The 23,234-nt window shown below is 41.2% G+C and overlaps 1 protein-coding gene across 5 annotated transcripts in view; it reads left to right on the top strand.

Moving 5' to 3' along the window:
- LOC109917665 (rho GTPase-activating protein 32-like) overlaps nucleotides 1-23,234 on the top strand; it is a 488,544-nt gene that overhangs the window by 111,414 nt on the left and 353,896 nt on the right. For all 5 annotated transcript variants that reach the window (XM_048615489.1, XM_048615490.1, XM_048615491.1 and 2 more), the window contains one exon: nucleotides 18,136-18,201. In XM_048615489.1, the coding sequence (XP_048471446.1) occupies nucleotides 18,136-18,201 (66 nt within the window). The remainder of the gene's footprint in view (nucleotides 1-18,135; nucleotides 18,202-23,234) is intronic.

Raw genomic sequence — 23,234 nt, 5'->3', positions numbered from 1 at the left:
TACTTCAGCAACATTTTCCAAACCTGTGACCTCTACCACCTAGAACTGTCCCACTGCTCTTTCATCACTGGCTTAAAATCCTCTGACTTTGCCAGAGAATCTGTCATCTCATGAATGAGTAATTTGTTTGTATGGACTGAGGTGAGATGTTGTTACCCACAGTTAGTCACAAAAGCTGAACCACAAAAGTTGTCTGGCACATTTTAGATGCGTTCTTTGTGAGTGATAGACATGTTCTTTATTCATGATTTTAGAACTACCTTTCCAGTTGGGATGTTGAAATATAACAACTAAATTGAGCAAATCTGATCATAACTCTCTGCTTGAGCATTCACATCCAAATAAGAAATAACGTCTCTTATTGTTTCATCCTGACCTTATCTCTGGGCGTAACAATTTTGCAAGCTAGAATTCTGGAGATGAAAAAGAATTGAACAAAATATATTGGGGGCAAAAATAAGTTTGCGATCCCAGGAACTTATTCTGCTGATTACTATGTACAAGTTCCACTTGTGTAACATGAGTAACTCAGCATTACAGGTTTGCTGGAGAAACCTCTTACTGGTTCAGCGATGTCAGTCACTTCTATAAGCAGGCCATGTAATCCTGGATGCTCGGAATGATATAGCATAGAAGGAATCTATTCAGTCCAGAATGTTTATGCTGGATTGTTGAAAGAGCGATCCAATTAGTGCCAGTCCTGTGTTCTTACCCCCAAATCCTGCCAATTTTCCATATTGAGTATAAATTCGGTTCTTTTTATTGAGTTGTTATTGAGTCTGCTTCTGGCACCCTTGCATGCAGCACCTTTTATGTCATAAAATCTCGCTGTGCAATTTTGTTTCCTTTGATTACGTCTGGTTCTTTTGTCAGCACTTTAAATTTGTGACCTCTGGTTACCCAAACCCCTGCAACCAAATACTATGTCAAAATCCTTCAAAAACCTCAATCAACTCCTGGTACCTCTGTCTGGCAGAACCTGTCCTGTGAGCTGATATGTACCACCACAATGACCAGTGGCTTAGCAACAGGTTACTTAGCTAAGTCAGTAAACAATAACCCACATAATACTTGGTAACTTCATCTATGATGCTTAGCAGAACTTATCTCTCTTGATTTGTCTCTTCAGTTGTCAGCAATGATGTATTGTGAAGACACCCCATCTGAAATGTGAAAAGCGTGCTGATAGATGGGTGCTTAGCCTGAAGGCAGGAGGCTCTGTCAGCAAATTGGTTGGATTCAGTGCCTACTTGTATCCAGAGATGACCCACTCTTCTGATGAAACATGGCTGTCAGTCTAGAGCTACTATGGTTACCTTGCCCAAGCCAAACATAGACATGCACGGGAATTCCTAGAGGCATGGTTCTCCACCCGTAATGCAATCAACAAACACATAGAATTGGACCCCATATACAAACCCATACAGATCAAAACTGGAAATGACACCACTCACCGTAACGGACCAAACAGTGTAAATTCCAAGCGGAGTAGAATAACATCGCTTCATTGGAGGCTCCACCGATGATGTCACCTAGTATCGTGACAAAACGTCTGAACGAGAACAAGTCAACAACCTCACCCACAATCCGAACTACAGGTCTTTGCCAAAACTTTGAATTCCCTTGCATGTCTGTTGTTTGCTTGTCCTGGTATAGTCACTTTGTCCCAGTTGAACTGATGGCCTTCATTGTCTGTGTGTATCGAGACAAGTGAATATTGGTTGGGTCTGCTCTGGTATTTGCTCTGTACTGGTTGCTATCAGAAATAGAAGAACATTTATTTTAACATTGTTCTTGGATTCTGTTTTGCAGAGTGGCTTCTGCACAGTGTTCTTCCCTTTTGTTGTTCTTTTCATAGATCATAGAGTCCCTGCACCGTGGAAGCAGGCCATTTGGCCCATCGAGTCCACACTGACCCCCTCAAGAGCATCCCACATAGAGCCCTATAACCGTGCATTCCCCATGGCTAACGCACCTAGCCTGGACACTATGGGCAATTTAGCATGGCCAATCCACCTAACCTGCACATCTTTGGACTGTCAGAGGAAACCAGAGCACTTGGAGGAAATCCACGCAGACACAGTGAGAATGTGCAAATCCCATAAAGACAGTCCCTGGTGCTGTGAAGCAGAATTACTAACCACTGAGCCACCGAGCTAAATCATTTGTTCAATGTGAAGACTTGTAGATTAGAGAATTGAAGTAATCTGTTTGCTGCTTCTGAGGGTTTACACTGCAGGTTCTGCAGCCCAGTTTTTAGAAACTGGAGTATGACTATAATGGAGTGCAACCTTTATATTTGTGTCCTGCCACACCTCTTGCTGTAGAGTAAAAGTGTCGAATGAGATTTCACGTGAGGCTGTAACCTGCCTTTTCTTTCCTGGGTTCTGCCAGTGCTGCTATCATGTCTTGAGAGAATTCAGATCGTCCTTTAATAATATCTAGAATAGGTGTAATTCATTCAGCAGTACTGTCCACTGTGTGCTTTTTCCAGAGTGTTGCCTCTAGTGGGTGATTAACTGAGATGCTCCTGCTGTCTGCGTAGAGAATATGAGCTACTCCTTCCTGTGCGCCCAGAGAATAGCTGCTAGTGACAACAGTGAAAGTGAATTCAGAGATATCTTGTGGTGCCAAAATGTTTTCTCTGTGTATGACTGTCCGTACTGAAAAACTTAAGATTTTTTATGTCCAGGTATACTACAAAGGGACAGCAGGTTTAGAAAAAAAAGACTTTCATCTGATTGGATTTACAAACTTTAAAGGGGAGGAAATGGCTTAGTGATATTATCACCGGACTGTTAATTCAGAGATCCAGGTAACGTTATGGGGACCCAGGTTTGAATCCTGCCACAGCAGATGTTGGAATTTGAGTTAAATTTAAAAAAAAAACCAAAATCTGGAATTAGAGTCTGATGACCATTAATCCATTGTTGATTGTCAGGAAAACCCCACCTGATATACTTATGTCCTTTAGGGAAGGAAACTGCCACCCTTGCCTGGTCTGACCTACATGTGACTCCAGAACCAAAGCAATGTGGTTGATTCTTAACTACCTGATAGGCAATTAGGGATGGGCAATAAATGGTGGCCCAACCAGTGATGCCGTCATCCCATGAATGAATTTTTAAAAATCCAATCATTCATGATCACCACTTTGGGTTTCTAATTGGAAATTCTGAACATCCAGAAGGTTTTTCATTGCTGCTGATTTAATCCAGTAAAGGGTTTTCTGGGAAATACGGTGAAGAGGACCAAATATTAATGGAAGCAGCAAGATGTTGGTGCCTATGTCACATCATCTCGAATCTTTATAACCTTGAGAAAAAATTGCTGAGCAGGCGAAATTGTTTGAGTTGGGTTTTGATCAGGCAGAAGTTGCAGGTTTTAGGTTCTTTGTCATGCATCCTGTGTAAGTGGAAGGAGCCTTGTCCAAACTAAATAGGACTTGCTGAGTTGCTATTGTAAAATATTCAGTAGGCCACTAAAAATGTCAGACTTTTCAGAGAGATTATTAATCACTGGTACTTGCCTGGGTCAACTAACTGCTGTTGATTGTTGGCAGGGTCAGTTTTGTGTTGTAAACATGCTTTAAGTAGATAAAAGAAAGGAATTTTAATTTGCTGCGCTCAATTGATGGCACCTAAAGAATGCTGGTCAAGTGTTAAATGTCCTGTGCAGGTATAACAGCTTGGACATTGTAAAATTGATTATCCTGTGGTATTGATCTCAGTCTGTGAAGTTAATGTGATCTTTGGACCTGGTGTGCTCGAAGTTGTACCCTAATTGTGGGCTTTAAATCACTCTTTTCAGTAAGGAAAATTCATTTATTGGATTGAACAATAGAAATCCTGCTTGCAGCTTACCAAAGGTATGTAAAGGTGATTAAAGGTATGATGCTAAGTAGTACAGATCAGATGACAGGATGCCAAGGCAGTGGATTACTCTAAAGATGTGCTGCTGTGCTCGCATTAAGGGGCTCTTGAGAACACAAGTCAAATCAAGGGAGGACAAAATTGTTGCACCCCTACCCCAGGCAAAATTGGATGGGTGCAGGGTGTGGAGAATTGCTGTTCCCTTACTGCTCCAGTCGATCAATCATTTTGGGCTAGTGGTAGCTTTTTCTATTATTTTTGGGCTGTGTGGTGTGAGGACTGGAAGCAGTGGGATGTAGGGTTTGGATTAGCCCTGGAAGCTGCTGTTTGGAGTCAGGGACAAGAGCCATTTCCTTCTATATAGTGAATAAACTGGGTAGCTGCTTTCCAGGCTGGGGCTGTTCTGAGGCATTGTGTGGCTAGGGAGACCTCACTGTTTATCCCAAGGCTGCATGTCATTTAGCTTAGTTTTAGCACTGAATGAAAGGCTACTTGAGGTTATCTAGTGCTATAATGTGGGGTCGTCATTTTTTTTGAGGAGGGGGTTGCTGATGTGAGGAGTTACCTTGTGAGTGTCTTTTTTGCGGGGATGGGGGTAATTGATTACTGTAGTAAAAGGTTTAGTTTGTTGGTTTTAGTGCTACATTGGACTTTATTTGGGGAGGCTTGGAGTTGGAGCACAAGACCACATAAATGTCTCTGGATCTGGGCCCTGCTGATTGCTGCTATTAACATTAATATGTATTCAAAGTTGTTCAAAAACCTGTAGTTGAAGTTATTTGATAGAGATGAGAAGGTGTTTCATTTTGCACCATGCCTTCCGGTGCTTTCCTTCCAGTGCACTTGGACATAATTCGAGCGCCAATGCCAGTAATTGTCTAAAACGGCTTTGCAATGTTCAGTTATAAAAGTTTTCTTGAAAATTTCAGTCATTTGAATGCATTACTTGAGTGGACATATTTCTTGGGATTACTCAGACTGCTTGGAATCTGTTACATCATAACTATAAACATCAAGTGTTAGCGATTTGAGGAAAAAGAATCAAACCAGTCAAAGGAGCCTCAGAAATGCATGATGTCTGTTATCTATCACTTGATTGAACTGATGAACTCTGAATTCTTGTGACAGAATGCAAGTTTGAATTTGTGGCCAATTTGAATCCTTCACTTTGAGAGATTTGATGGATAAACTTTTGTCAATTCCTTTGGGTCTTTTACATCACTTCAATTTCAGTTTTTCAAATAGGTGCTCTGTTTTGAGCATCAGTTTTACTGTTAATACTTTAGGCATTTGATCTTGTTTATATTTTATTGTCACAATGAAGTAAACAAGTTCACAGAATGACTTTCATTGACTTATTCTAAGTTAATAAAAGTCATTCTGCGATCTTGTTTAGAATTCTATTGCTCAGCTGTCGCACACTGTTCTAAGATAAGTCTGGTTGGGCAGCACCAAAGTGATGTTTTGCTAAAGCTCCCTTGCCAGATCCAGCCTGGTTGGTCCATTAGTGAGATTTCAGTCTCCTGTATCTGTGTTGATGTTCTCAGTTTTTGCTTGAGTGGATTATGTTTTGTTTGATTTTAGTTTCAGCAGTGAGGTACATTTCTGGTGATGGCATCCAGTTTATTCTTCTCAGGAGACTGACAGAAACAAAACCATTGTTATATATCCTAGTGACAAAAATAATGAATATTGCAGTAATTCTATTGTCAGCCTAACTAGCATAACATAAGTTGTGATAGTTGGCTGTATTTCCTTGTGTCTGTGGCAGCTGGGAATTGTAAATGATACTTTATATGATCGAGAGATTTCAGCAAACTGGTAGTCAAGTGTCGGAGTTATTATTGCATCTTTTTTGGATGCTTGTAGTTCCAAAGATAGCTTTTGGCTGTAGCCTTCATTGCTGAAACTTTTGAACACCGGGGTTGGGACGTTATGTTGAGGTTTTTGGTGAGGCCTCCTCTGGAGTAATGTGTCCAGTTCTGGTCACTCTGTTATAGAAGAATATTATTAAGCTCGAGCAGGTTCAGAAGAGATTTACCAAGATGTTGCCAGGAATGGAGGGTTTGAGTTATGACGAAAGACTGGATAGGCTGGGGCTTTTTTTTTAACTGGCGCATAGGAAGTTGAGAGGTGACATTATAGAGGTTTATGAAATAATGAGAAGTATGGATAAGGTGAGTGGCAGGTGTCTTCCCTAGGATGGGAGATTTCAAGACGCCGGAGCATATTCTTAAGGTGAGAGGAGAAGGATTTAAAAAAGACATGAGAGACAATTCTTTTACACCACATCGTTCGCATGTAGAATGAACTTCCAGTGGAAGTGGTGGATGGGGATACAGTTATAATGTTTAAAAGACATTTAGATAAGTACATGAATAGAACAAAGAACAAAGAAAATTATTGCACAGGAACAGGCCCTTCAGCCCTCCAAGCTTGCGCCGATCCAGATCCTCTATCTAAACCTGTCCAAGGATCTGTATCCCTCTGCTCCCTGCCCATTCATGTATCTGTCTAGATACATCTTAAATGATGCTATCGTGCCCGCCTCTACCACCTCCGCTGGCAACGCGTTCCAGGCACCCACCACCCTCTGCGTAAAGAACTTTCCACGCATATCTCCCTTAAACTTTTCTCCTCTCACCTTGAAATCGTGACCCCTAGTAATTGAGTCCCCAGCTCTGGGGGAAAAAGCTTCTTGCTATCCGCCCTGTCTATACCTCTCATGATTTTGTAGACCTCAATCAGGTCCCCCCTCAACCTCCATCTTTCTAATGTAAATAATTCTAATCTACTTAACCTCTCTTCATAGCTAGTGCCCTCCATACCAGGCAACATCCTGGTGAACCTCCTCTGCACCCTCTCCAAAGCATCCACATCCTTTTGGTAATGTGGCGACCAGAACTGTACGCAGTATTCCAAATGTGGTCGAACCAAAGTCCTATACAACTGTAACATGACCTGCCAGCTCTTGTACTCAGTACGCCGTCCGATGAATGAAAGCATGCTGTATGCCTTCTTGACCACTCTATCCACCTGCATTGTCACCTTCAGGGTACAATGGACCTGAACACCCAGATCTCTCTGTGCATCAATTTTCCCCAGGGCTTTTCCATTTCCGTATAGTTTGCTCTTGAATTGGATCTTCCAAAATGCACCACCTGGCATTTGCCCAGATTGAACTCCTGCCATTTCTCTGCCCAACTCTCCAATCTATCTATATTCTGCTGCATTCTCCGACAGTTCCCTTCACTATCTGCTACTCCACCAATCTTAGTGTCATCATCAAATAGGAAATGTTTGGAGGGATATGGGCCACATGCAGGTAGGTGGGACTAGTTTAGTTTGGGATTATGGTTGCCATGGACTGGTTGGATCGAAGGGTCTGTTTCCATGCAGTATGACTCTCCCAATGTTGCCAAAAGGAAAGATATGAATGCATGTTTAGGATCGGGTAGGCCAATGGGCCCAATGAAGAGAGAGCTTTTTAAGAGAAGGTAGGCAGGTGGTCCCATCAAAGCGTCTATGTCACACAGCTGCACCAATTACCCTAAACCTTAATCAGTTTTAGCCAGTATCATCATCCTGTTGTAATTTACTATCAGAAAGGCCCTGAACAAATAAATTGCTCCGGTCAAGATGGCAGCAGAGTAGGATGCTCCGATTGGAGCTTCTCCACTCCTTTTGTTCATTTCCCGTTTTCTTTTATTTCCCCTTTCTCCCCTCATGGTGTTCTGTCCTGAAGTAGAGTGGGCTGGAGGCTTGCACGATGCAGGGGGCGGCCAGCGGGCTGGCGGCTTGCACAGAGTGGGGACGGCCAGTGGGCTAGAATCTAAAGCGGAGAGGGACAGATGTTGGACTGGGGACCAGTCTGGGCGGTCAGTGGCTTGTGAGCACGGGCAACCCATGTGTCGAGCCACCTGCGCTGATCTACTGAATGACTGTAATGCTTATCTTTAACTTTATTCTCATTTTTGTAATTAATACTATGAACAACTGTAAGTAATGTAACCTCTTTTCCTCTCTTCTTCCCTTTATTTCTGAATTTTGTATCTAAGATCTGTACCAGATACTTTGCACCTAAGATGGCACCATATGGAGTGACATTGTAAATTTTCACTCTACTCCTGTACTTCCTTACTTGAGTACATGTGACAATAAAGGATATTCTAATTCTAACAATTATCCTGAGAAGCAAGACGAGTATTTGTTTGGCAGTTGCTTTGTCTGCAGAAGGACATGATCAAACCCTGTTTCCAACTTACAGCAAACTCTCTTGTAATGACGCTTACACACCACCTCTTAAATTTCTGAAGATTCTGGAATAAACTACTTCTGTCCCAGCATGTTTGTTCTGCAGCCACTTTTGTACATAAATCTTCCTGTTCATGTGTATTGTCCATTACCTAACCTTATGGGGAGGGCATTCTGGTTGCATCAACTTGTTGAACTATTACACACCTCTGGAGCAGGTGGGACTTGAATCCAATCTTTCTGGCTTAGAGGTAGGAACACTATATGATTATGGTATGTTCAGTTTTATTTCACGTAATTCTTCACATATTCCAAGATGGCAGCACCCGCAAGTTATGCAGCGTTTGGCCTCCTGGGCCCATCTACTCCAGACTGGTCACTTCTTCCCTTCTTTCTTTGTTTTCTTCCTTTCTTTCTTTTTCATTTTCTTCATCTTCCCCTTGACGGCGGTGGAGAAGATGACATTGCGGAGTGAGGGTGGTTGGCGTGGGACACTTGGCAAGGCAGCTGCTGGACCTGGCAGCGAAGCTAAGGAATCCTGGTTGTGGTAGGCCTGGAGCAGGGATTCCAGGTGTTGGCGAGATGTCATCTGAAGCAGCAGTGGTGTGGTATGCCCAGAGTGGGGACTCTAGGCGTCGTTGAGGTGGCAACGGAGCCAGGGACTCCTGGTTGTGGTAGACTCGGAGCCAGGGACTCCCAGTTATCGGTGAGGCGACTGCGGAATCGGGGGCTGCTAGTTGTGGGGCAAGTGTGGGTCCAGCATGGAACCTGGCATTGGTGGCCTGTTGGCAAGGTGGTCCCAATGACGAAGACATGGCTCCTGGAGAGTGACAACTCTGGTGGGTAGTGGAGGAGTGGCGATGCAGTGGTTGTTGATCAGCTGGCTCAGGACTTAGGACAGAGGCGGCAGAACGAAGATGTACTCTCTCAGCCATATCTTTTTATTCTTAAACTTATCAAAATTGTGTCAAATTGAGTTTTTCACTGTTTTTACTGTGTTGTATTGTAGAATACAATGAACAAGTGACAATAAATCATCACTCATGCACTCACTATCCTTGCCTACAGTATAGATATTGCCAGTATGAAATAAGAAATAACGTTTGTGCTGCTGTCTATCCCATGGCTTTGGATAGTCGGAGGACACTGGAACCTTTAAACACCAGGATCTTGCAAGTTTCGCAGCATTCTAATTTGGGTATTTATCCACTTCTCGTTGAACTTTCCATGCAATAACATATTGGTAGCACCATCACCACACGGATTGTAACGATTCAAACAGAAGGGCCGTGCAGACAACTTGGTTATGGAGAATAAACGTGGTTTTGCCAGTAAAACATATGTCCTGAGAATGAATAAAGAAGTAATTGCTCGGTACATTAATTTATGTTTGGTTGCAGCACTGATGCCCTGGGTCCAGCGGCAACGATCTTTTGAAGCTAACAACCCTCCGAACAGCTTGAGTACTTCCAACTTCTATCCGGTTAATTGAAGTTAAAATTATAATAATCTAGCAGTTCTTGTATACTCTTATTTCTTCAAAGCGCTGACTCACTTGTTATGCTGCCCTGGCAACATGCACCAGATATTATCTTTATCTTTTTCATATTAAATAATTCATTACATTAATAATTCATTATATGACTGAACAGCTTTCATGGAATTACCTCCTTGAGGCTTTTCATGTGATCCTGATACTGACAACTGCACTTTGCTCTTTACCTGTATTGCTACGAGCACTCCAATTCTCTGTATGCTATATTTTATGTACTTAACAGGGAGCAATGCTACAATGAAGATTTGGGTTAAAGCATTCTAAATATGAACATGAAGATCCAGCAGTGGGATTTAGGTTTTGGCTCACTGCTGCATTGGTTTATCCAGAAGAGAAACTGCAAATGACAGCACAGCAGACTTGGGAAAATCAAGACAGACACAAGTTTCTGTTGTGCAGAATTTAGTCTGCTGGAGGTCAGATGATCTCCCTTCCATCTCTTGCCTTCCCATCCGTTACAAGTGAACCATGGTGAATGTTTGCTGTTAGATTGTTGGACACACTCGTAGGTACTGCAGGTCCCCTTATGGTATTTCTGACTATATTTTCTGTTTAAGTCTTACTTTCCTACATCTTTCTTGTGTTTTTATTCTCTTTATTTAAATGATTGTTTAATGACTTGTTGAGATCTTTAATTGTTGCATATCACTTCTCACATCCTCCCAGATTTTTAAAAACTAATTTAAATTCTTAGAAATTGCTTTATGCGGAGTTGGAAGAGAATGGAGGGACAGCACTGTATAAATAGCTGCATGAACTGTGCCGCACCATATGCTACAACATAAAATAGTTTCGTGAATAATATTTATGTCCAATGAGCAGGTTTAATACTATCCTTGGCATTAATTGTGTTTTGGTGACTCATGGCATGTGTTAATCACTTTATGGAGGGTATCTGCTGTGACCCTAATAATGTCGTCGCCTCCTCTCTCATTGTCCATTCCATCAGCCTGATGATTCTTGCTTAAGTTTTCACAAACGTTTATGTAAATGAGCTGTAAACCAATCATCACAGAATCATACAGTGTGGATCGTCAACTACCATTAAAGGTGCGCTAATCCAGATTTCCTGCACATGTCCCATATCCTTGAGTCTTAACATATTTCAAGTGCTTATCCAAATATTTTTTAAAGGTTGTAAGGTTCCCAGCTTCCATTGCCTGGGAAGGTGATATATTCCAAATTCCCACCACCCTCTGAAAAAAATTTTTTTTCTTAAATCCCCTCTGAATTTGTTCCTTTGAATTAAAATTATATATAGTTATTTAAAATACTTTTTAAAACGTATACTTAATTTCAGTCAGTGAGCTCCCTGTTTCCGACTTTGTTGAATCGGAGGCTTTATTTATGCATGGTATGACCGGCAGCCCTTGGGGTGCTGTTTCGGTTAAAGAGACTTGCTAAGTGTTTTAAAAACCTAACCTGCCTTTTCTTTCCATTCAACTTTTATTTTACCTTATTTCTTTGGTAATATTTTAATTTTATTATTATCTTGTGTTGACATAGAAACTGGGGGAGTGGAGAGCCAGTAAACTTGAAGCAAGCAGCAGTATTTCCTGCTGCTATTACTAATGTGGGCATTTGAAATCAAGCATGGATTTAAATTACTGGATTTGGGAGGAGTGGGTGGCATTAAAGGATCAGAATCATGAGTGCCTGGACCGCCTAAGCAGCAGTGCTTCTGCACCAAAGCCTATTTAAAACTCAAGTCCTCATTTATGTTCTGTCTGGTAATTAAAATTTTGACATCAAAAATAAATATTCAAAATGAATATGATTCAAAATAAGTTCCTTCCTTCTCTCCATCCTTTTTGCCTCCCCTTCCCCTCTTGTGCCCCCTCTCACTTTGCACCACTCCCTCCCCCTTCATCCTCTTGACCCCTCTTGTCACTCCTCCCCCTCTTCCACCACCCCTCCCCTCACATGCCGCCCCTCCCCTCATGTGCCCTACCTTTCCTTTTTTCCTCCATTTGCCCCTTTCCTCTGTCCTCTCTCTCCCTTGACCCTTCTTTCCCTCTTTCCCCTTCCACTCTTTCCCCCCCCGCCCCCATTTATATGAAGCAGTGGTAGTTAGCACTCACTCATACTGTGACTCGGTTAAGTACCAAAATATTGCACACCAGTACAAAACTAAAACACTGCAGATTCTGTGAAGCTGAAATAAAACAACAGAAAATGATGTAATTGTTCAGGTCATGCAGCATTTGTGGTGAAAGCAAAAAAACAGTTAACTTTTCAGGTGGCGCCTTAAATCAAGATGGAACAGTTCTCATGATTTTTGATTAGTATGAAATGTTAACTCTGTTCCTGTCTCCAAACTTGCTGCCTGACCTGCTGAATTACAATTTCTAAGTTTATTGTATACTAATAGTTTATCATCAAAACACATGATAAATGTTTGTATGCCTGTCCTATGTCATAAGAAATAGAAGCTAGTGGAAGTCATACAGGCCCTTAAATCACTCTGCTATTCAGTTAGATTGTGCCTCATCTGATCTTTATCTCCACCACCCTCTTCGAACTAATCCACAGCCTACCTTTGCCAATTTGTTGGTGTAATCTCTGTAAAGATTAAAGTCACTCAAAATTAGCGTAGTTCTCTTAGGGGGCCTAAATTACTCCTAGCATTGAACTTCTTTCCTTTGCTACTTCTTATCTTCTCCCAAACTTATTCTATATCTTGAGTTTCCAAGCCAAGATTGTTTCTCCCCACTGTACTGATTGCATCTTTTATAAACAGAACAATAGCACCTTCTTTTCCTTCCTGACTACTGTTCCAAATGTTGAGTATGCTTGAATATTCAATTTGCAGCCTTGATCACATTGTTTTTATAATGGCTATCAGGTGATGCTTATTTATTTCTGTTTGTGAAATCAATTCATCTATCTTGTTATGAATGCTGTGTGTATCTAGGTCAAGAGTCTTCAGTTTTCTATTTTTACTACTTTCCTCCACTCCCCCTGTTTGCTGGTGCACTCTTATGCTTTAATCATTTCTGTCTCACTTTCTGAAACCCCATATCACTATCTTGCTCCCATTCCCATGAATCCAAACCTATTCTGTCTCACTGTTCCATGACTGATATTTAGCTGTCTGATCTCATTTATCCTATGCCAGTTTGCTTGTTGCTGACGTGTTAACCCAGAAATTATTACTTTGATATTGCCTTTAAATTTTGCTGCTCATGGTTCAACCTATGTACTCACGTGGAATACGATAACAACATTCTCCTCTTTCTCAAGTTCCTTTCCAGTCCCATAAACCTGGCACCAAGCAGTGAACACCAAGATACTTGGTGTGCATGTCTATTGGTCCCTTAAGGTAGTGGGGCAGGTAGATGAAGTGGTTAAGAAGACACATGGGATACTTTGCTTTTATAAGCTGAAGCATGGAATTTAAGAGGAGGGAACTTATACTGGAACAGTATAAAACATTAGGCTGCAGCTGGAGTATTGTGTGCGGTTCTGGGATCCACATTGTAGGAGTGATGTGATTGCACTGGAGAGGGTGCAAAGGAGATCTACCAGAATGTTGCCTGGGCTGCAGAGTTTTAGTTATGGTGAGAGATTAGATTGACTGGGGTTATTTTGCTTGGAACAGAGGAAATTGAGAGGGGATGTGATTGAGATGTATAAAACTGAGGGGCACAGGCTAGACAAGAAGACTTTTTTCCCTTAGTGGAGGGATGAATGACTACATACTATAGATTTAAGATAAGGGGCAGGAGGTTTAGTTGGTGGGGAAGAGGAAAAATGTTCTTGTCCAGAGGGTGGTGACATCTGGAACTCTCTGCCTGAATGGAAGGTAGAGGCAAAAACCCTCATAATATTTAAGGCATCTTTAGGTGTAAGCATAAAAGACTATGGGCAAAGTGCTGGAAAATCTGAATAGAATAGTTAGGTAGTTGAATTTGACCGGCACAGACTCTGGCATAAAAAGGGCCTTTGCTGTGCTGTAGACCTATAAGACTGAGTCTAACGCAGCCGTCAGGAATTCTCATTCTTGGCTACAGAGAACAATATGTATCTGCCTCACAAAAGTGTCCCCTACCACTGAAACATTCTATTCTATTACTTGGGCTGGAGAGAAACCTGGAATGTCAGTTCAGCAGGATAAGTAGAGAAGACATTTATGGCATAAAATAAAGTGCACCGGGAATGGAGAAATCTTCATTTACACAGTTATTCTTAACAGTACTATAAGATGTGAAATGACAGAATTTGAACATCTTATGCAGTCTTCGTGTTTCTGAAAGAATCCAAGCGGTTATAGTTTGATTGAAATGTTACAGCTGTTCAATGTGGAGCATGTGTAGTTTTACCAATATCCAGAATTGCTCTAAATGGGGCATCTCAAGCATTGATAAAAATTGTGATGTTAAATTTAATTTCCCTGTACCACCTTCTGGTAAAATGAAGAACCTGAGATGTTTTTCTGTACTAACTAATTACAGACGTAATGCCTTTCATGCCAATTAACCTGGTTCATTTAATCTGAATGCATTCAGTTTGAAACGCTGGTCTCACACAGCCCTCATAAAAATGCAAGAATGCGATTTTGTCTGGAGAGAAACAATTTAACTGTTGTGTGTCCAATCTTGCTTATTGTGCATCCTGAATATGTGTTGAGTGTGAAACTACCCAGTGTATTTCACAGAAGAATGTAATTCCAGGCCATTGCATAGCTAAGAGAAGTCTTGAAATGTTTAGCAGTAGCTATTGTGTGTTCTGGCCCATCTCTGCTGTGAAAATGAAGTGTTGGCAAATATTCCGGCATCACCAGTAAAGGGCTGCTACTGCTGTTTGGATCATGTGGCATCTTGTTGAATCCTTAACTGCACAATTTAGGTTATTAAATGAAAAGGAAAACAGAATCCTGTGATGCTGGAAATCTGAAACGAAAACAATTTTTTTTCAGAACAACAAGAAGTTATACATGTAATAAGGTTTGAGAAACAAAGTCAGTGGAAGACTGGCCAGATTGCAAGAGAGAAGAATTAGCCTTGCAGGCCAAAAGAATGGCAATAGGCAAGAAATAAAGAAGGCATGCCACTGTCTGAAAGCCAGAATAATGAAAACTTGGAAGATTTAAAGGGAAAGGAAACAAAATATACATAGCGGTGTAAAATTGTTGAACTCACTGTTGAAAGCTGGAAAGCAGAGCAGTAGGTTGAAGAAAGAGGTAAAGTGCAGAATTACAAAGACAGGTTACCAGAAACTCAGGATCATCTCTGTGAACTGAGCAGAGATATTCCTCATAGCAGCATTCCATCTATGTTTAGTCTCTGTAGTGCGCAGGAGACCATGTAATGAACAGCAAATTCAATAGACTAAATTTGAAAGAAGTGCAGAGCTGACTGTTTGGAACCTTGGAAGGTGAGGAGAGAGAAGGGAAGAGGACAGTTATTACACCTCCTGTCATGGCTCAGAAATTGCTTGAGAAAGGAACAAGGTATTGGGGGTGGTGGAGTGAACCAGAGTATCACAGAGGAAAGGTTGCCTTTGGAATGCTGAAAGGGGCGAGAAAGTAAAGATGTGTCTGGGTGTGGTATCCTATTGAGTGAAAGGGCTGTCCAGATCAGGTGTTGAAAGCCTGCGGTTTTAAATAAGTCTCTGTTTTTACTTTTAATTCCTCAGATCAAACCTCCATTGATCATTTCAATTTGTTCCACTCCAGAACCATAAGGTTGCTCTGGTTCAATTTACTTCAAGTCTGATCATTGATCATCTACACAACTGTTCAACGCAAGTCAGTTTTATGGATAGCTTCCAATTCTATGATTGCAGATAACTAAGAAGCATACAGAATATGCAAAAGTTCTTTTAAGATTGCACAGAGTTAGGTTTATTATCCCAATACACTGGCTTTGCTAATGGTTGCAATCCCTCACTGAACAAGTTGGATTCACGAAAACCAGTTATCTCTGTGCAAGTCTTTGCAAGTCCCAGAAATATTATGCTCAACTGGGAGGTTGAATTTAACGCATTTTCTTGGGGAAAATCAGCATGCACTTTGCTTCTACCTGTAGCTTGTACCAAGTTTGCCCCTGACTTGCGGAACTTAGGACTAAGTTGAGGAAGAACTTTTTATACCAAAGGGTTGTGAATCTGTGGAATTCCTTGCCCAGTGAAGCAGTTGAGGTTGCCTCGTTGAATGTTTTTAAGGCAAAGATAGATTTTTGAACCGTAAAGGAATTAAGGGTTATGGTGAGTTGGCATTAAGTAGAGCTGAATCCACAAAAAGATCAACCATGATTTTATTGAATGGCAGAACAAGCTCAACAGGCCAGATATCCTACTCCTGCTCCTATTTCTTATGTTCTGTGCAAAGCAGTGTGGATGTGGATGAAAAGCCAATTTCTGTCTCCTTAAAACTTTGGATAGTCTTTGTTGATTTAAGATGAGGATTCTTCATGTTGGGGATAAAATACTTCCTGTCATCATCTGTTATCACCAGATCAGGTAAAGAGCACTGGAAGTCACCACCTCAGAAAGACACCTCTACTTGAGTCAGAGAGGATGTTTCCTTTGAATGATCATGTAATGTTGGATGTGTTCTGGAACAACTTATCGGGTAGTGGCCAGATAATATGTTTTTTTGTGATACTGATTGAGGGATCTATATTAGCCAGGACACTGGGGATAACTCCTTTGCTCCTCTTCCAAATAATACCATGGGATCTTTTAGTTCTATCTGAGTAGGTTGATGGGTCTGTGTTTGACACCCTATATTATTTTAAAGAAAGCACTTCTGATAGTACAGCAGTCTCAGTACTGCACTGGAATGTTGGCCTTGATGTTGGAGATGTTTTGAAAGATGACCAAAAACTTTACAAATATGTTGTAAGGAACATCGTAGGGAAGAAAAATGCGATGGAAAAGAGCAAAAGTCGTGGGAGAGATATTTAGAACTCGGAGCCCAGACAGCTGAAAGCAAGGTTGCCAGTGGTAAAATGGTCAAAGTTCGGGATGTTCAAGAGACCAGAATTGGAGAAAACTCAGTTCAGGATTAAATGAAACACCAAGGTTAGCCAGTTGTTGCATAGATTGGAAGGGTCACTGAACTTGATGTTAACTCTGCTTTCTCTGCATAGATACTGCCAGACCTGTTGAGTTTTTCCAGCAATTTCTGTTTTTGCTTCTTAATCAGTTATTTTTTAAGGGAAGGGAGCAGTGCCTGAGGGAAGGGAAACATTAACAGAATAGTTAACACCAATGCTTACCACTTTTGGGGAACCTCCCAGTTGAGCATAATATTTCTGGGACTCGCAAAGACTTGCACAGAGATAACAACTGGTTTTAGTGAATCCAACTTGTTTGGTGAGGGATTGCAGCCATTAGGAAAGCCAGTGTATTGGTATAATAAACCTAGTTCTGTACAATCTTAAACAAACTTTTGCATATTCTGTATGTTTCTTTCAGCTGTCTGGGATCTGAGTTCTAAATATCTCTCCCATGACTTTTGCTCTTTTCCATCGCATTTTTCTTCCCTATGATGTTCCTTAAAACATATTTGTAAAGTTTTTGGTCACCTTTCAAAACATCTCCAACATCAAGGCTAACATTCCAGTGCAGTACTGAGACTATCAGAGGTGCTATCTTTAAAATAATATAGGGTGTCAAACACAGACCCATCAACCTACTCAGATAGAACTAAGAGATCCCATGGTATCTGCAATCATGGAATTGGGAGCTATCCATAAAACTGACTTGCGTTAAACAGTTGTGTAGGTGATCAGTGATCAGACTTGATGTAAATTGGACCAGAGCAACCTTATGGTTCTGGAGTGGAACAAATTGAAATGATCAATGGAGGTTTGATCTGAGGAATTATTCATTAATTTAAAGCACAATTTCAGTTGAGATTAACAACATTAGATGAAGTACATAGTGAGTGAAGAGGCGAGACACTGGTGTAAAGTTATAATGGCAGGAGGAATGTTAATGTCATGTGGGAAGTGCAATTGTGTACAGAATCCAGGGTTACCTCTGCCACTTCACTGGGGGAAAGCCAGAATTAGTCATCCCTGAGGCATCGGAGAGACTTACATTTGTGGCAGCAGATTGTGGTAATTTTTAGTGAATTTGAAATGGAAGATGCCAAAATATATACCACACTGTCAAAACAGCATGTTCACAAAGTAATGCTGGTGACTTAATGCCAAGAGAGGGGAAGGCTAACTCAACACTCATTGGTGGGTTTCTTTTGTCAGTGCTTTACCTACTTTTGTTGCAAAGTCCTAAATGTCTTATCATGAAATTACTGGCAGAATACTGTGCTGAAAAGTTTAATGTGAGGTTCAGACAAGCTGGCAATTAAAAACTATTTTAACAGGATATTAAAATATATACCTTGATATCTTTTGTTAGTACAGGCATTTCAGACACTACAATAACGTGTTGATGCTGTCTATTACTATATGGCTAATAGCACTCCTTTCTCTAATTTCACAGGCCATTACTTCGTTGTGACATGGAGAGTGCAGCTGGAGCTGGCAGGGCTGCAGATGATTTTGTAAGGTGAGTGCAAATCCATAATTGGCAGAACCTGCAAAGGCAGCATCGTTAGCCAAGGCTATAAGAATGTAGAACAGGCAAGAGCAAGTCCCACAAGATGATGCATGCCTATCCTTGATACACGTCTATTGATAAGGTGATATGTTAAGTTCAAGAGATGGGATTGGGATATAAGGCTGGGTCGGAAGGGCTGTTGTGCAGGCAGTGTGGAGAAGGATTGTTGTAGAGGGAGAAACAAGCAGCAATGAGAACCAATTTAAAATGAACAGTTGTGGGAAATCACAGGGAAAGTTGTAACCATATCAAGACAGATCATAGATATGAGAGGTAGTCAACAGGTTGCAATGGATGCAAATATGCAGTGAGACATCCATGGACTGAAAGCCAACACCAAGCAGACACAGATTGCTATGAAAGGAGGTACATTTATAATAAATTATGTATGCATGAAAGCTAGAAGAATGAGAATTGGATTGTCTGAAATAGATACTCTTGTAGCAACCTACAATGTAGTTGGAATTTTAGAAACTTTCTTCAGTGCATAAGATGGGCATTAAAGTAAAATTCAGAGGCATTAAAAGAGGCAAACTCAGAACTAGAGCAGCACTTGGATGCTTCAACAGAGTGAACAGATGTGTATGAAATGCAGTTTAGTATGAATAAATGTATGCTTGCTCACTGTCTCTGCTTTGATTCTGTGTTGCTAGTCAGTACTGTCACCTGTAATGGCAAGTTCACGGAATCATAGAATCATAGAATTCCAGAATCCCTACTGTGTGGAAAGAGGGCATTTGGCCCATCGAATCCGTGCCAATGTCTGGAGCATCCCACCCAGAACCAGACCTCCACCTTATCCCCGTAACCCCACATTTACCATGGTTAACCCACCTAAGCCTGCACATCCCTGGACACTGTGGACAATTTGCCATGGCCAATCAACCTAACCTGCACATCTTTGGACTGTGGGGGGAAACCGGAACACCCGCATGAAGTCCATGTAGACACAGGGACAATGTGAAAACTCTACACAGTCACCCAAGGTTGACATTGAACGTGGATCCTTGGCGCTGTGAAGCAGCATTGCAACCACTGAGCCATTGTTTTGCCTGTTAATGAGCTAAGACCTATGATTTTAAATTTCCCACAAAGTTCCTCTATTCTTGTTCTTATATAACTATATTGTAGAGTTGTCTGTTGCCTGTCCACTGTCATCCTGTTGGAAGCTGAAAGGGTGCCTGGAAGCTCATTCTATTATGTTCATGTGTGGAAACATTTTTATGTCTACTTGAGCTTGAAATATTTCCTCCAACAAGTGTATCTGCGGTAGATACAGCAACATGTTGATTTTAAAGGCATAGAGCACAAGAGTAACAAGGTTCTTGTGTGGGTGAATGGTACTTGTTATTTATCAGCCCAAGCTTGAATATTGTCCAGGCCTTGCTTTATCGAAGCACAGACTGCTTCAATATCTGCGGAGTTGTGAATGGTGCTGAACACTAAATTAACATCAGTGAACCTCTCCACTTCTGATCTCAGAAAGGAGAGAAGCTGTTGGATGATATAGCTGAATATAGTTGGCCCATGGAAATTGTCCTGAGGAACTTGAGCGATAGTGTCTGAGAAGATTAGACTCCAACAGCCGTGGCCAGTTTTTTTTTATAAGCCATGACTCCAGACAGAGGTGAGTTCCCTAGTCCACCCTGATTCTAAATGTCTTCAATTTTGCTAGAGCTCGTCCATGCCATATTCAGTCAAATGCCTTCTCGATGTCAGGCAATCGTTCTCACCTCACCTCTGGAATTCAGTTGTCTGGCTAAAGGCTTGTCATCAAGTCTGGAGCTAAATGGATCTGGTAGAACCCAAGCTGAGCATCGGTGAGCAGATTATTGCTGAGTGAGTGCCTCTTGACACCTTCCATCACCTTACTGATCTATCAAGAGTAGACGGATGGGGCAGTAGTTGATCAGGTTGAATTTCTGCTGCTTGTTGTGGACTGAACATACCTCGACGGTTTTCCATATGGCTTAGTAGATGCTAGTGTTGTAACTGTACTACAGCATCTTGGCTATGTGCAGGGTGAGTTATGAACCATAGTTCTATATTAAGCAGCATGGGAAGCTGAAGCTATTAATTTGAAAAGACACTTCAGGTAATGGGACTAGTTTTATTAAGAAAAAATAGTTGATAAGAGAAATAATGGGATACTTTAAAACTGAGTAATCATTGGAAGATAGACTGTTATTTCTGATGTGGTTGGTGATGAAGTGAGATCAATTTAATATTGGGAGCACAAGTTTCTTTTTCTTTAAAGTTTACTGGGGGGGATTATTGAGACTGACAACTAACTGCATAATTTGGACTGGAGAGAGATGCAAATCTATGGTCACAGACTGGACTGCAAGGCCCTTTTTCTTTAGGTAATGCTAGCAAAACCGCCACTGACGTAATGGGCTGAACAGCCTCCTGTATTGTAAGGTTCTGTGGTTGCAGTTATGCATGTGTACTGTGAATTGTCTGTTACAACAAAGTTGTGGTTCTGTGTATTCTCACATTTTGGTTGCATTATGATACTGGATTGTTAGTGACTGTAGAATTTGTGTGTGTTGTCTTAGGTAGTCGGTCCCACAATCCAATTATGCTGTATGCTCTATGCGATAGAAGTGGTGGAAGTCTACCATCTCTGATTTCAGACAAATGCTTCTGAACTTCAGTCAAAAGATATCAAGAATTTCAGATTAACCTAAAATGTTAATTTGCAATTTTATGCAATAAACAAAATTATGAGGCAACATTTAGTTCCTTGGAATTTTCTAAAGGTAAAGTTGTTTCGATTGCAGTAGATGTTAAGTACCATTGCTTGGATACAATGAGAAGGAATAAACTGGGTCATAGTATTGGTTTCAATATTTATGTGTGCTAAGTGTAGAGGATTCCCTGTAAATAGAATAACGTGGGACGAAAACAAACTTTCACATAATTGTGGAAGGAGGCTCTCTAAAAACCAGGAAACGGGAGTAGTGAAACCACTGATGGAGTGTGTGGCTTTGACAGAGTCTGCTGGCAGTGGCTGATGTCATTTCTGATGTTGTTATTGCAGTAGTCTCCACGTGGGCATGAGCAAACACAGGTTTTCATAAGGAATCATGTCTCTACTTTAAAAGTCCCTGTAGGTAATGGTTTGGTGTGTCTCAGGCATCACTGCTACAGATTTGTTAGTCTCTAGTTTACACTCACTCTCTTGGAAGCTGACAGCGTGGAAACCTTTAAAGATGAGGTTGTTGCTTTGCTCGCTGAGCTGGCTGGTTGTAGTTCAGATGTTTCATCATCATGCTATGTAATATCATCGGTGTGGCCTCCAATAAAGTGATGTAGTTCTACTCCGCTTAGTATTTATATGATCTGGTCTGTTGAGGTGTTTTGTCATTTCCAGTTCTTTTTTGCGAGGGTTTGTATATGGTCTAATTCTACATGTTTGTTGATTGCATTAGGGATGGAGAACCAGGCCTCTAGGAATTCCCATGCATGTCTGTGGTTGGCTTGAGCTCGGATGGTCATGCCCCAGTCAAATTGATGGCCTTTGTTTTCTGAGTGTACTGAAATTTCACCTTTAAAGATTTCATCTGACATTGTGGGTTTTTTAAAACTAAATTAATTATATTGTGAGTAGAGTCTAATGAAATTGTATTTAGTCATTTTGAAGAAAAACATCTGCAAACTCTTCTGCAGATTCTTCTGACATCTCAATAAAATCTCAGTGGGTGGAATAAGGTACCTATGAGCCCAGGCATTGCTACCCTGTTGACTCTGTATGTATTTAAAAGGAAGTATTTTCATCAAAGCATATAAAGAACCAGTTCAGCTGCCCTTGAGCTGGAAAAACATGTAGTTGATTGGTCAGCAGCTTGAGAGTCTCATGGTAACAATAGGTCCTTGTAGCTGTAAGTGGCTATGTTGAGCTTGGAACATAAATGTTTGGGAGTGTCATTAGCAGCATGGGAGAAGTATGCATCTACAGTGTGGCTGCACGAGAATATCCTAAGATGTATAGCCAGTGTTGTCCCACTGCTTAAGAAAGGTAACAGGGATAATCCTGGAAATTACAGGCCTGTGAGCCTCACATCGGAGGTAGGGCAATTATTGGAAAAAATTCTCAGAGACAAGATCTGTACGCATTTAGAGGCAAATAAACTTATTAATGATAGACAGCATGGTTTTGTGTGGGGGAGGTTGTGCCTCACTAACTTGATCATATTTTTTGAGGAGGTATTGATGATTGATGAGGCAAAAGTGGTTGATGTTGTCTACATGGACTTCAGTAAAACCTTTGACAAGGTCCCTCATAGTAGACTGGTAGAAAAGGTGAAGTCACATGCTATTGGGGTGAGCTCGCAAGATGGCTTAGTCATAGGCGTCAGAGGGTAGCGGTGGAAGGATGCTTTTCGGAATGGAGGGTTGTGACTAGTCGTGTTCCACAGGGATCAGTGCTGGGACCTCCTGCTGTTTGATCTACATAAATGAATTGGAGGAAAATGTAGCTGGTCTAATTAAGTTTATGAACAATACAAATATTGGTGGAGTTGCGGATAATGAGGTGGGTTTTCAGACAATACAGCAGGATATAGATCAGTTGGAGGCATGGGCAGATAAATGGCAGATGGAGTTTGATCTGGACAAATGTGAGGTGGTGCATTTTGGAACGTCAAGTACATGTGGAAATTTACAGTGAATGGCAGAACCCCCATCTATTGAAATGCAGAGGGATCTGGTATGCAAGTACACAGATCACTGAAGGTGGCAGCGCAGGTGGATAAAGTGGTGAAAAAGGCCTATGGCATGCTTGCCTTCATTGGAAGGGGCATTAAGTATAACGATAGACAAGCTATGCTGCAGTTTTATAGGACTTTAGTTAGGCCACACTTGGACTGTGGCGTACAGTTCTGGTCACCACATTACCAGAAGGATGTGGATGCTTTAGAGAGGGTACGGAAAAGGTTTACTAGGATATTGCCTGGTTATGGGAGTTTTAGCTGTGAAGA

Source organism: Rhincodon typus, chromosome 32, assembly GCF_021869965.1.
Source record: "Rhincodon typus isolate 14 chromosome 32, sRhiTyp1.1, whole genome shotgun sequence".
Taxonomy (NCBI): domain Eukaryota; kingdom Metazoa; phylum Chordata; class Chondrichthyes; order Orectolobiformes; family Rhincodontidae; genus Rhincodon; species Rhincodon typus.
Note: the sequence above shows the minus strand (reverse complement) of the source record. Positions and strands in the feature narration are given on the sequence as shown.